Below are 13,936 nucleotides of genomic sequence, written 5' to 3' on the forward strand. Positions count from 1 at the left end.
TGTGCAGACAGAACTGCCCCACACACACACACACACACACACCCTTAACAGTTGTCATATTTGTTTATTAATTAAAAAAAATCTAGAAACTCTTTAAAACCTTTTTAAAAAATTAAAGAAATTACATTTTATATTAAAATATTAAAAATGGAAGTACATTGGTTTTCTTAACATACATTGCAAGTAAGTAATATTTCCATTTATAAAGAAATAAGCAAATAAAGCACAAAAACCTATGTGCCATACTAACAAATAGGTGCTGCTCTGTGTAAAAATGAGACTTCAGCATTCCCAGAATCACTAAAGCTTCTACAGCTTGGATGTCTTATTAACATGGGAGTGCCATTATCTGGTTTTGCAGACCGTACGTACGTACGTGTGTGTCTCTACAGTAGTCTTAGACACCTTGCACAGTCACCATCATCTTCCGTCTCATCGTCCAGATCCTTAAGAGTGGTCTTCCATCTCCTCTCCGGAGACACTGTCGGTATCTAGATCTTTCTCTGTGATCTTTAGAGTCACATCCTCCTCCAGTGCACTGGTACATTAGTTAGCATGTGCGTGCACACACACACACACACACACACACACACACACACACACACAAACAAACAAACAAACAAACAAAAAAAACAGCATGTAAGCATGTGGATTTTTTTTTTTTATACACACACACACACACACACACACACACACACACACACACACACAGTCAGCAGTGTAACTAGGAACTTCTGGACCTCATGCAAAAATAATGAATATGTAATTAATTTCAATAATGAATATACAATGAATTCTTTACTTGTTTTTCTCTCTCGATTAAGTGAGTGCTCTTAAGGCATGTCATGTGAGCAAAATCATCTACGATAGATTTTAAGTGCAAATTAAGTGCAAATTCCTGTCTCTAGCACTTTCACTGGACAGAAGTAGTCTTCTGAAGTAAGAGAAATGGGAGACTTCAGGAGAGGCTTCAGATGTGTCCAGAAGGAAATCTGCTTAATTCATTCAATCATCATCACCTTGCATTTTTCTTATTGCTTTTGAGATCTGTTTTTGTGCATGAATTTACTAGCATTGTCACAGCTCCCTCCAGCACACCACAGATTTTCCCAAGAACCATTACTATGCGACAAGTATATTTTGATCAAATACATAGTTTGATATGTTTTATTGGAATTACTTTCATATTTTAGGATTTCAGAGTTATAATTCATGAATATATCTTGTTTGGAGGAGACACATCATGAATAAGTAGGGCATTACTGAACGTCAGGGTGTGTAAAGCAGTGTGTATACAATGGTTGCCAAAGGGTGTTGTTACATTAACGGATGTCTTTGTAAATTATAGATGTGTAGAGTAAAGCCCTACAGAAATGGACTGGAGCTGTAGGGGTGTGTAGGGGTGCTGGCCCTGACATACACTCCCTCACACAAACAACAACAACAACAAGACAAACTAACAGAATTCAGTCATAACATTAAAAAAAACAAACCCCAACAGAAAAACTGTACCATTTATCTGTATTTACTTAACAGTCAGGTGTTTAAACACTGACAAGGAAGACCTCAGAAATCTCCACAGCCCTTATAACAGGACAGATGCCTCCACCATTTCATGTTTTCAGGTGTTTGAGTAAAACCAACCAAATCACCAAGCCCACACCAAAACCAAGTAACTCTCCACCAATCACAGAGGCCCATGGTCTGGGCAGCCAATAAGAGTTGTGTCAAAGAAATCTGGTTGCAGAGACTGAAAAGCTAGAAATGCAGCTCATTGTCAGGTAGTGTTTCAGTCCCATTAACATGCCTGTGCATCTGTGTAAGTGTTAAGGCTGTTAACATATGAACAGTAGCAGGTAACAGTGCGCTTGGTCCTAATAGCTGGAAGTAGATAACATGTTATGTCTGATATTCCACAAGACAGGTGTGTCCAGGTAACCACACGTTTAATACATTTATTTCTTAGATGTTTGCAATAACCATCCTGTGTGTTTTAATGAAACGACATTCATTGCATCGGCCCCATATTGATATTTTATATATTTTAATCAATATCTTGTTTTGTCAACTCCTCATGCACACTCAGAACCCATGTTTAATACTGTGTTGTTGAAAGCATGAAGCTTTGAATGAGGCCAAGGAACTTTGGCTATAACACTGGGCCGGGATTTAAGTAACTGGCTCTCCATTTAAAATCCTTTTTTATATAGAACTAGGTTTGGGATATTGTGCTCAGTAATTAGATATGTTAAGGTCTATCTTGGGAGAGATTAGTAGGTTTAAGATGTCTCTGACCCCCAGTAAGTGGTCCAAAAACCTTAGTGGTAAGCATTTTTATCGACAAACTACATGTTGCTAATTACCTCAGTCATTTCAAAACAGCTAAACATAAAGCTGTATAATTTGACATATGTATAAGTTTGTGTAGTGTTAATTCCCTGTTTAGGTGATGCAAGAAGGCACTTGGTAGAGGTCCAGTCAATAAAGCATGAACTGGCGGGCATACCAAGATAAAACAGAATTAAAACAGAAATTACTGGGCTCATCAACTTTAAACCCCATTAATGTACCAGTAAAAATGATATCTTAAGAGACAGGACTGGTATTTTAAAAAATCTCTCTCAAAAAATCTCATAGAATTGATTAACAGTATCTTCAGGTTTTACAAAGATTAGTTTTTTACTTGACTCGCAAAACAGGAAGCAGCTGTTTTTTTCAGCACTTCAAGAGGAGGGTGTGAGTATTGTCAGCAGAAAAGCCAAGCTGTTGCACCATCAAATCTAGACACGCCCTCTTCCAAAGGTCCAGCTCCACCCCCAGAGGCCCTGCCCAGCGCCCCCCATCTCACCATACACTTGGCTGCTTCCACTCAGTATCTCGCAGCACTACCTCCGTGCTGTTGCGATCTTGTCGGCAGTAGCGCACTGTGATGAAGATGATCAGGATGAAGATAACAAGAATGATGGCTCCACCCACGGCTGCAGCCAGGATCTCTATCTCAGAAAGTTTTACTAAGGAAGAGAGAGAGAGGAAAGGCAAAGTAAATGTGAGGGCCTCCTGGGTAATCTGCCAGGTTGAAGGAACACTGAAATGATGTCCCTCCCCTCCAACCCACCAGAACCACTGGCAGCCCCTACACCTCCAGCTACACAATTGAGGTTCACAATAAAATCACAATCAGGATCAATAAAAAATGAGGTCAGTCGGATTGATGTGCAGCTGGGCAGACTCCATTGCTCCAGTGAAAACCACTTCCTTCTCTGATTTCCCTACCTCAAGGACAGGAACATCTAATCTATCAGAGTGCCAGGCAACCAAGAGACCAACTGTTTACACACTTAACCTTCTCATACACCATATCTGTCCTGGAAGAAGTAACAGGGACACCATGAGACAAAAATAATCACTAGTCTACACAAGGATGACCCAGCCAAGGAGAGAAAACCTGAGCTATAATGCTAGCAAGACAAGGGATGCATCTTATTGGCTGGTCAGGCAGCTGGTCTCACCTGACTGGATGACCTGGAGGACAGTCTCGCCGGAGTAGCCCTGGATGTCGGGCGGGTTCTGCACCTTGCAGCTGAAGGTACCATTGAAAGCGAACTGCACGCCATGCAGGGTAATGGAGGCGTCGTTCTTCTGGACATCCCCCGTCCATACGACATGATCCTTGAACCGTCCATCGGTAGGGAGGTAGGGCATCTCTTGGTAGTAGAAGATCTACATGAGGATGCAGGCATGCACGCAAGCAAACACACGTGCATACAGGCAAGCACACACAAACGCATGCAGGTATGCACACGCATTCACACAAGCATGTAAATACAGTAGAAAACGAGATTGTATGAGTGACAGAAGAAAGGATGAGGGGAAGTAGTAACAAGCAAACAAGAGATGGAGAAACAACAAACAGATCAGTTAAAGTTGAAAATACAATGGCTGCAAATTGTTGCCACAACTGTCTCTTTAAACAAGGTCTGTGTATTTTATGAACACAGTTATGTAATAACTGAAGACTCTAGAGGAGGAGCTTGTCTTAAGCTCCAACCCTGGCTACCTGCGCTCATATAGGCCACACCCACTTTCCTCACAGTGCACTGACCTACAGATCATTTCATTTTGTTTGTTCTTTATCTTCTATACTGTCTTTTCATCTGTCTGACATGTTACAAATTATTTATCTGGCCTTTACATGTTATAAATATATGGAACATAGGTGGCAGTCCCAATTGACAGAAACACCCAGAGGAAGGAATACGAAAAGATGGAAAAGTTCCAAGAAATGAAAAAAGAAAGACACAATGTGAAAGGTTAACACAAAGGCTGTCTCCGTGGTGAAAGGGGTACTTGGGGCTGTGACCCCTAAGATCAAGGAGAGACTCCAACAAATCCCAGGAATGACATCAACAATCAGTACAAGGAAAAATAAAAATATTCCTCCACATCCTCAGTACTGCCCCACACCCTCAGTACTGAACGTCGCACCTTCAGTAGTCCCCCACACCCTCAGTACTGCACCACACCCTAAATACTGCACCACACCCTCAGTAATCCCCCCACACCCTCAATCTCCCATGCCTGTGGTAGAAGGCCCTGTCTATCTAGCCATCCATCCATCCATACATACATCCATCCATCCATCCATATCTGTTCCTACAGTACACTGCAGTTTTTCACCTGGTATGCGAGAGAGTATATGTAGTGGATGATACCAAGACGATCACTACTGTGACCATCGCTAAGACTAACCAGCTAATATATGCCACAGCAATAGTGACAGTTGAGATGCTTGGCTACAAGATGATCATCAAAGAGCAGTATCATCTGTGGGGAAGGAGGTTGGGCAACATGGATAGAAGTCAGCCAGCTATAGGAACAGCAGAAAGGCGTGATGGAGTTACCTGAGAAGCATAAGCTGTCCATACCTGAGGCCTTGGAGACTGCCAAGAAAAGAATAACAGCTCTGGCTGACCACCTGAAGAGGTACACATGAAAAGTAGAAGCCAGGAGAATAAACAGGAGGCTCTCCCACGTGCCATTCAAAGTGTACATGAGAACAGGCCCACCAAAGCTGGAGACTGAACAATACTGGAAAAGCATATGGGGAAAAATTGGCATCACACAACAATGCCCAGTGGTTACTGAAATAACAAGGGCTGAAAGAAGAGCTAGAAAACATGTGGACTTCAGCATATCCCAGGAACAACATCTGAGATCTCTATCCAGAAGAGTACAGTACTGGGAACAGCTACGGTGCTACTCAAGTTCCCGGGCCTCTGGTAGAGGAAAAAGACTGCCTGGGGTGTGGGGATGGATGGATGGATGGATGGATGGATAGATGGATTCTTAGTATTAATGTCTAATATGAATTTTCTAAGCCTAACCCTAAATTTCAAACTCACTAACCAAAAAGAAAATGTCTTTACCCTTTTAACTTTAAGCTTTTTAAAGTAAGCTTTTGTAAACACTTTACCTCGTACAAACATAAATATGAAACTTATATACAACCACATACAGCCACCCACCCTCACTCACTCACCGTTTCCTCTGTGGTCTGGCCATAGGGTCTGAAGTTCCAGGTAACAGATAACCTTTTGGAATGTGGCTGGCTGGACCTGAAGGTGCAGTGGAGCTCAACCTCAGTGCCGTTCACCACCTTCAACTCCTTTGGTGCGGAGATCTCCACTGCTGCCACACGGTACACACCTGGGTCACCATAGATACAAGCTGCTGAGGAGGTGTGCATGTGTGATGTTGCAGAAAGGAATGCACACATGTCCCCTCCCATTGTTCACGTTTCACACAGTTTAAAAAAAAAGGAATAGGAATATACTCTTGCCAACACACACACACGCGCACGCACGCTTATAGTTCACATGAGAACACACACACACACTTGCATATATAGTTGTTGGCTGATGTAATTATGTGTGCGTGTGTGTGAGCGCAAGAGAGTGAGAGAACACACTGTTTACATTTCTTCAGTATAAGCAAGAAGGCTAAATGCATTGTGCTGTGGCTTTCATCAACTCCTCTCTTCTCTTCTCCTCTAGTACTACTGACACATACAGCTGCTGCTCCCCTAACACACTTGGACATTAACACCATAGCACATGGTCACAGCTCCCCATAGATCCGCACCAAGACCAACAAAGCACGAGTGTTTGTACCAGCACTGACAGCATGGTTGGCAGGTTGGGCACAGTGCCCCCACCCCCACCTCTGCCACCAGCCCAGAGCTGAGCACTCCGGCTACGCTGCCTAGAGACATTGTGTACAAGGTGACAGCTTCCAGGCAAAAGGCCATAGCTCTTACTAACTACACAGGCTGCTGACTGCCAACTCCATAAACTCTGTGTTACGGGGCTGAAAGGCTTGGATTCAAAACAGCCACCTGGAAGCTGGCCGCTTGATCAGGATGCTGACAGCACACAATGATAGTAAAATTATCACTTATTAGACGGCTCATTCGTCTTACTCCAAGCAACATCACGGAGCACCTTGGCTCCTGGTAGTTATGTGTGTCTGTGGACATATAATCCGGTAGGGATATGGGTATGGGTATGAATAGGGATAAGGATAGAGAAAGTGTTAGCCAGATAAAGAGGGGAAATCCTACCTGTCCCATGTGTATGGGAATTTTACCAGCTTCCAAGATTCAGACACTCTGTTGTCTTCTGTGTTGAGAGGAACTGAGGACACACAACTCTTAAAAGGGAATTTGGACCCGTCGAGGGTCCCAGGCATCTGAGGAGGGGCTAGGATACCTCTCCAAAGGCCTGTATGCTGAAGGAGATATGTTCCCCTCACGCTGCACCCATCCTGACAATGCAAAGCGCCTACAGGGAAGTTGCGCACTTGTTTTTGAAATGCACCTGCAGACACAAACTGCTTCTTGCCCATGCCCTAACGGTAGCGACACACCTGTCCGACTCCCTCTGACACTTCTCGTTCAGGTGGTTTTTTTTTTGGTTTTTTTTTAAACGTTTCCTAACCGCCATTATCTCCAATGGCATTGTCTAAATCTTATAAGAAACAGTTTCTGTCCCACATTTTCCACACAAATCGTTTTGTGATTTTGACAATCCAGGGTTACAGTGTTTGAAACTTAGTGACAACCACAAGCCCAACAGTGCTCAAAATCATAAACATTTACCATGAATGCTCTGTGCTCTGGGCAAGTCCTACCATCACTAGCGATGCCGAAAGAACACCTTGCCCCAGCCATCAGTGAAATCAGTGTTGTTTAACCCTCCAGCCAGAAAGTGTGGCATAACCTTAGCAGCCATATTCCAGATGTACCTGAATGCACGTTTGAAGCCCGCCCAAGATTCTGACCACGGCTCATGTGTATGTGATTCACTAGAAAAACAAATCCATTGCCTAAAAAGGAAGCGATCCATCCCACAGCAGTGGTTCTGTGAAGAGTGGAAGACTCCATGTCAGCACATACATATTTCAAATAATCAAATGGCTGGAATTCGTGACATGTCCATGTGCTGTTGTATACTAAGCTGGCTACTAACCAGAAAGAAAAGAGGTGAACTTTCTTCAAAAAGATACCATTCACACACAACCGCATGCATGCACACGCACACAGCTGCGATATAAATGTTTATGATGCATTAACATGAGCAGAAAAAAAAAAAGATCTAGATTGCTGATTTCTGTGTTGACACACTACATGTATACACACACTAAGTGGTTTACTTTTAGAACAATGTACAAATACAGACGCAGAGAGAGAGAGAGAGAGAGAGAGAGAGAGAGAGAGAGAGAGAGAGAGAGAGAGAGAGAGAGAGAGAGAGAGAGAGAGAGCCGACAGAATGATTGACATCCCTGGCTACTCCCTGCAAGTCTTTCATCTTTGCACGACTGCATATATTACAAAAAACAAAACTTATTGTTTTCCGCTCGGGTGGTACATGAAAGAGTTCGGTTTGCTGGCGGCCCACGAGCATCTCGGTAATATCTGGTCAAGGTTGGTATGGTCTTCAGAAACTAAACACTGATAAAACGCTAGAGGGTAACTGACAAACCCACGGCAAGAATCACACCGTCAGAGCGATACAGCACAATGCACCATTATTCCTCTGCTATTTGGGGTTCTTCAGAATTTTAGAAGAAAAAAAAATCCAGGATTCAAACTAACGTATAACCTTTAACTGCCTATAACCTTTAACACCGTGCATGATGACAGCAATCCCAAATTTATGCAGGTGCAGACTATTGGTGCTCAGATTTGCAAACCCTGACCAGGGAGTTCGTGGTTCTCACCTTTGTGCGGAACCAACCTATGAAACGATAGTTTCCACGCGCAACAGTCTTCGTTTTGTCTATTCTTATGCTTTTCGTCTGCAGATGTTCAACGTCTGTTTTACCACGGCAGACAGAAAGACACATGTGACTAAATGTCACGCAGACAGCTGTTCTGTGTACACAGCCCCCCCCCCCCAAAAAAAACGAATTTCGCTACAGGACACACGCGTGCAGCTACTTCAACAAAGTCATAATTTACAACCTTCTTACAGTCCTTAAACAAATTTCATCATACTAGAACAGGTAGCATACGACTATTATCATAATGCGCCTTCTTGAATGTACTTAAATTCTTGACATTTTTCTCCAATTCAAGCTGACAAACAGGAAGTTGGAAGGGAAAAGTTGGTGGGCTCCATGTTGCGACTCACCTGGTGTGACCAGCAAACCTAGAACATTGAACAGGTACATCCATATTCCACACATGACAAATCAGGGGCGAGGCCGTCAAAATGAAGCTTTTTCGAAGCAATGAGTAATGAGTGTTGTTCGCTTTCCGCTCGTTTAGATCAGGAGACTCCAAACGGTGCCAGAACGACAAACTGCATTGAGATGACGTAGAAGCAAATCTGAGGTTCTTCCAAAATGCGAAGAGGTGGGGTCAAACAACGTACTACAGAAATCCTACAGATATATCCCGGAATTACCAGCAAAGTGCGAAGAGATGGGGTCAAAGAGGGCATTACAGAAATCAAACAGATATGGTCCGGGATCCGTCCTGGGGATCTCCTAGGATATACTGTAGTAGCCTGTTAGATTGTGTGACCCTGATTAATTTCGGGTCCGGAAATAACAACATCATGCACCTATGAAAAGCATCCACATACAAATCCAAAAAACCGATGTCCATACTTCACCGGCCGCATGAAAAAATAAAAAAGTGGAATCAAAACTGTGACTATTTGCGCTACCCTAGAATTATAATAAATCTAACAAAAACAGAAAATGCCTCCAAGTAAAAAACTGGTGTATTCTACATAGGAATTAAAAGCATACTATAAGAAATCTATCTATAACTCACAGTCAGTTTAACTCGCACAGGTGACAAATCACAAAAAAAGTGGAACTTCTGCCTACATTTCTTTGCTGCCATCTAGTGTTTGTATATCTTCACAACCTAATGTGCCTCATTCTCCGATCCAAGTAGGTTAATCACATCATTTAGGAATCGCTCTCGCGCACAACTTTCATGACGTAAAAGTAAAAGCCCTTACTGGCGAGATGTTCATAATGCACTCTGGCATTATTATTATTATTATCTATTATTTCCCTACTATTAGGTTATTAGTAAAGGGTAATAGGACGACACCTTTTTTACAGACTTCCAAACTCCGCATCTTAACCAAGGCAGGATTGATTACGCTACAGAACTACTGACTGATGTTTAATGTTATTGTGTAATAGTTCCGTTTTTGAGATACATTAAATGAAAAGAGTCGGGACGGGTTTCGATGGGAAGTGTACAACGAGTGAAGCGGAAGTGTGTTCTGGAAAGGAAAGCGATAGCGGTTATAACGGGATAACGGGAGGTGGAGTATAAGCAGTCGGTCCCGCTTATTTGAACGTTGGTTGTCAATTACTCAAACCGAGTCAAATATCCGCTTTAAGTGAAACGTCCTGTGGTACCGAGGAAGGAATAAACTCGCTTCCTTTCCCAACGAAAGTCGTGCGGCGAAAGACGGACGGGTGAGTAGGTGGGAGCGACATCCGCGCGGACGCACAGCATCCTCCGTCGGCCCGTTATAGCGCTCGAGCGTCTGACGCCCGCAGAAGCGAAGACATTAGCAGGTACCTCGCGCGCTAGCTGCCAGTGGACGGGATGCGCAAATGATTTTGTTTGTGGATCTTGTCCCTGTGCTAGCTATATGCATGCTTGCAAGTACTGAAAGCCATTTTGATAAGCCTGTAAGGGCAACATCTTAGCACGGTAGCATATGTAGCTAGTTAACATAAATCGATAACAAGAACGACTGAGTCTAGTCCTTTGGAGGTAGTGGGAGCTAATAACATTAGAATCTCTGTTTGAGAGCACAAGCATGTTCCAGCTCTGTCCAGCGCAAAACAATTGCACTTCGTGTATTTAGAGTTTGGACAGGAGAAAGGTTAAAGCCAGGGCCTTTCTGGGTGCATCGCTGAAACGAGCGGACAGGGCTGACCACAACAGGAGAGGAACTGGGGACCCAAACTGATAAGAAAACCACTATCAGAAAAGTGAAAGCATGAAAGTGAAGCATGATTTATCAGGTTTTCACTCGTGAGGGAAAAAAGTAGAATTGTTCAGTAAACTACTGTTCTTTTTAATAATATTTGGAATTTAAATCTCAGCTTCAAAAAGCAGAATATTTATGGTTTTGTGTGATTTGGAATATTATATTTATAATATCGATTTATAATATCGATGACGTGTCTCCTGGTTGTGTAAATATTTGCTCTTTATTGGAGGATGAGTGAAGAGGAGAACCCTGCTGCTGAACCAGCTCCCGTACAAGACGTTCAGGGTGATGGGCGCTGGATGTCACAGGTGTGTGTGTGTGTGTGTGTGTGTGTGTGTGTGTGTGTGTGTGTGTGCGCGCGCGTCATTAATGCATAAATCTGTTTATTGCATTGTCACTATCAGTTCCATTTATTCCACACAAAAGGTCAGATTGCCTTATGTTATTATGCTATTTGAATGGACATGATGATTATGTTGATGATGTGTGTGTGTGTGTGTGTGTGTGTGTGTGCGCAGCATAACCGCTTTGTGCAGGAGTGTAAGGATGCTGAACCTGAGGTGTTGTTTGTTGGAGACTCCATGATTCAGCTGATGCAGCAGCGGGAGGTGCGTGTTTCAGGAGCTACAGTTCCTCAGGGTTGATCTACAGTTCCTCAGGGTTGATCTACAGTTCCTCAGGGTTTTTATGATGACCAGAATATTCACCTCACATTATATTACATTATAATCACATCTGATAATGAAGTCTCATTATGGCCCATTTAACATCACACACAAAAAACACAATATGGATTGCTTTACTGTGTAATGGAATTTTGTGTGCCAGAATAGGCTATTGCTACAGAACTGCACGGTAACTGAAAAGAGTCTCGAACTTGGCAGGTTCAACGACAACATGCTGTTTTAGTTAATGGATGTGGTGGATTAATGGTAATTACCTGTTGTCTGATTGGTAGCTGTCTCCAGGTAGGTGGGATCTTGTTAACAGTTTTCATTTTGATTGGTTGGTTGTGGCAGGTGTGGCGGGAGCTGTTCTCTCCACTCCATGCATTGAACTTTGGGATTGGAGGAGACACAACCTGCAGTGTCCTGTGGAGGCTGCAAAACGGAGAGCTGGAGAACATCAGACCACGGGTGATTATGCTATAGCACAAACACACACACTCTCTCTCGCTCACTTACTCGCTCACACACACCCAGAGATCCAGCAAACAGCCACAATTCTGAGGGAGTGTGACTGCTTTCTCTGGGATCCCCTTAGGTGGTGGTGCTGTGGGTAGGAACCAATAATCATGAGCACACTGCAGAACAGGTTGCTGGGGGAATACTAGCCATTGTGCGCCTGCTACACACACACCTCCCCAAGGCAAAGATCATCGTTCTGGTAAGAAAAGGTTATGTGCATGTATGGAAGACAGAGAAAGTGCACATATGGTTGTGTTACTGATCAGCTTAATACTGGTTGGTGCTGATTCTTGTCACTTAGGGTCTGCTGCCAAGGGGGGAGTTTCCTAACCCACTGAGGGATAAAAATTTGGCAGTGAACAATTTTCTTCGTGCCTCTCTCCCTCGAGTGGGACCCGTGCAGTTCCTGGACGTGAGCGGCGGCTTCGTGCACTCTGACGGCACCATTTCCTGCCGAGACATGTTCGACTTCTTGCACCTCACAGCCAGCGCCTACAGCAAAATAGCCACACCCCTCCACGAGTTGCTGCTCCAGTTACTGGAGGAGACCCCTCAAGAGAGGCGGGCCTCTCTCGTCTAATGGGAGCGGATTAAATGGGGCAAATGTCAGTCTTTGGAGAGGCACGGTTTAAGGGTTTATATACTGTATGGGTAGTGTTGAACAAATAAGACCAGAGAGAGCTAGAGAAAGAAATATCACATACAGAGAGGGACAGGGAAGGCAGTTAATTTTAAAAGTGGGAGGAAAAAAACCCCACAAATAAATCATTTCTCCAACTCAAGAATCGCTGCACAAGGCAAGCAATTTCTGCATGGTGCCCCAAAAGTAATCAGACAACAAGAGTTCAAAGTGTTTGTGTGAAGGAATGTGTGCATGTTTATGAGTGTATCTGTATTTGTGAGGACCTCCATATCAAGAATGTTCTCTAAAGGATAGCAAAATGTGGAAAAAAGTGGGTCCTTTTGTTGTTTTTTTTATTGTGTTTACATATTTCATGTTTTTATTTTAAAACCATTTATTTTACCCTTGTGTGCTTAAGGTTTTGGGGTTATTCTGGTAAAATGTTACTTGAGTAAATGTAAGTCTTCACAAATATAGTACACTACTGTGTGTGTGAGTGCGCGTAAACCATATGTAAACCATACCATAAGTCAAGACAGTGCTCTGCCCTGTACATTAGCTGTTGAGTGCTTTAATGTAGCATCAATACTGCCAGTTTCTATGTGCCTTCACACACTCAGACGCAAAGAGACGTGCTTGTTTGGAGTAACCCACAAGCACACTTCTGGAAAGATCTATATTCTCATCCACACGGTAGTGTTAGTATATAGTGAAGACTCTTTTCACTGTATGTCTATTGAGGTAATTGTGAGTTCCAGTTACAGTTCTCTCACTCTCTCTCTCTCTCTCTCTCTCTCTCTCTCAATCTCTTTCTCTCGCTCTCTCACATGATTTCATTTCCCTCTCTGTTCATCCAGTAGCTGGACACAGGCCCTCTGAGCCTCACCCCACTCATGATTTTATTGGTCATAGAGTTCAGTCATTTCTCCACCTCTTTTCCCTGTTGACCTTTGACCTGTGTTCAAATCTGTTTTAACAGTGGGAGATACCCAGCACAACAGAACTGCAAAGACCACACCGTCAGCTAACATCACACTGTGTGGGTGTGGGTGTCTGTGTGGGAGAGAGAGACCATCAAAGACAAAGCAATGTTAAAGCTGTGTATTCATATTGCTAAGTATGGGAATGTAATATGGAGTGTGAGCGTGTAATCATATTTGAACTGAATTGTGTATGAGTGTCTATAGAACCTCCATGTCTGTATATACATATATAAAGGGTCTGTGTAAAAATGAATTGTGTAGTTGATGATATACTAACTGCAAATGCTTGTGTTCGAGTTTGTCTGTGTGCGGATGTTGGTGTGAGTGTGTATGTGTGGCTGTGGGTGTATGTGTTCATGTTGGTCACTGAGCATGCATTGCCACACACGAAAGACCTAAAGATTCCACTAATGTAACAGGATCTCCTCATGTCTGTAGTCATAGGGATGATCATGTCTGTAGTCATGGAGTCTCCTTTTCATGTCTCTGCTGCTCAGCAACCATGAGACCCTTGTATTCACTTTTATACTATCCATGGTATCATATACCCAAGTGGCACATGACTGCAGGATGGAGGAAAAAAAGCAATGTAAGGACATAATATTACAACAA

At 43.1% G+C, this 13,936-nt stretch overlaps 2 protein-coding genes across 5 annotated transcripts; one reads left to right on the forward strand and one right to left on the reverse strand.

Annotated features, from left to right (window-relative positions):
- Window positions 1–44: 44 nt before the first annotated feature.
- Window positions 45–8,832, reverse strand: mpzl2b (myelin protein zero-like 2b). The gene is made up of 5 exons (XM_027028619.3): window positions 8,691–8,832; window positions 5,540–5,706; window positions 3,510–3,720; window positions 2,849–3,011; window positions 45–538 (listed from the first exon to the last, which is right to left on the reverse strand). Exons 1-5 carry the CDS (start codon window positions 8,743–8,745, stop codon window positions 448–450), a joined length of 687 nt encoding a protein of 228 aa, XP_026884420.2. The 5' UTR covers window positions 8,746–8,832; the 3' UTR covers window positions 45–447.
- A 950-nt stretch (window positions 8,833–9,782) lies between these two features.
- pafah1b2 (platelet-activating factor acetylhydrolase 1b, catalytic subunit 2) lies at window positions 9,783–13,577 on the forward strand. 4 transcript variants are annotated; one of them, XM_081719885.1, is made up of 7 exons: window positions 9,783–10,107; window positions 10,404–10,530; window positions 10,762–10,840; window positions 11,051–11,140; window positions 11,552–11,668; window positions 11,796–11,918; window positions 12,021–13,463. In XM_081719885.1, exons 3-7 carry the CDS (start codon window positions 10,763–10,765, stop codon window positions 12,297–12,299), a joined length of 687 nt encoding a protein of 228 aa, XP_081576011.1. In that variant the 5' UTR covers window positions 9,783–10,107; window positions 10,404–10,530; window position 10,762; the 3' UTR covers window positions 12,300–13,463. The 4 variants fall into 4 exon arrangements, with proteins under 4 accessions (XP_081576011.1, XP_081576014.1, XP_026884411.2 ...); XM_081719888.1 differs by lacking the exon at window positions 10,404–10,530 and having other exon boundaries at window positions 9,785–10,107; window positions 13,321–13,577; XM_027028610.3 differs by lacking the exon at window positions 10,404–10,530 and having other exon boundaries at window positions 9,785–10,107.
- The last annotated feature ends 359 nt before the right edge of the window (window positions 13,578–13,936 follow it).

The sequence above is a fragment of the Electrophorus electricus genome, chromosome 8 (genome assembly GCF_041902795.1).
Source record: "Electrophorus electricus isolate QZ-2024a chromosome 8, ASM4190279v1, whole genome shotgun sequence".
Taxonomy (NCBI): domain Eukaryota; kingdom Metazoa; phylum Chordata; class Actinopteri; order Gymnotiformes; family Gymnotidae; genus Electrophorus; species Electrophorus electricus.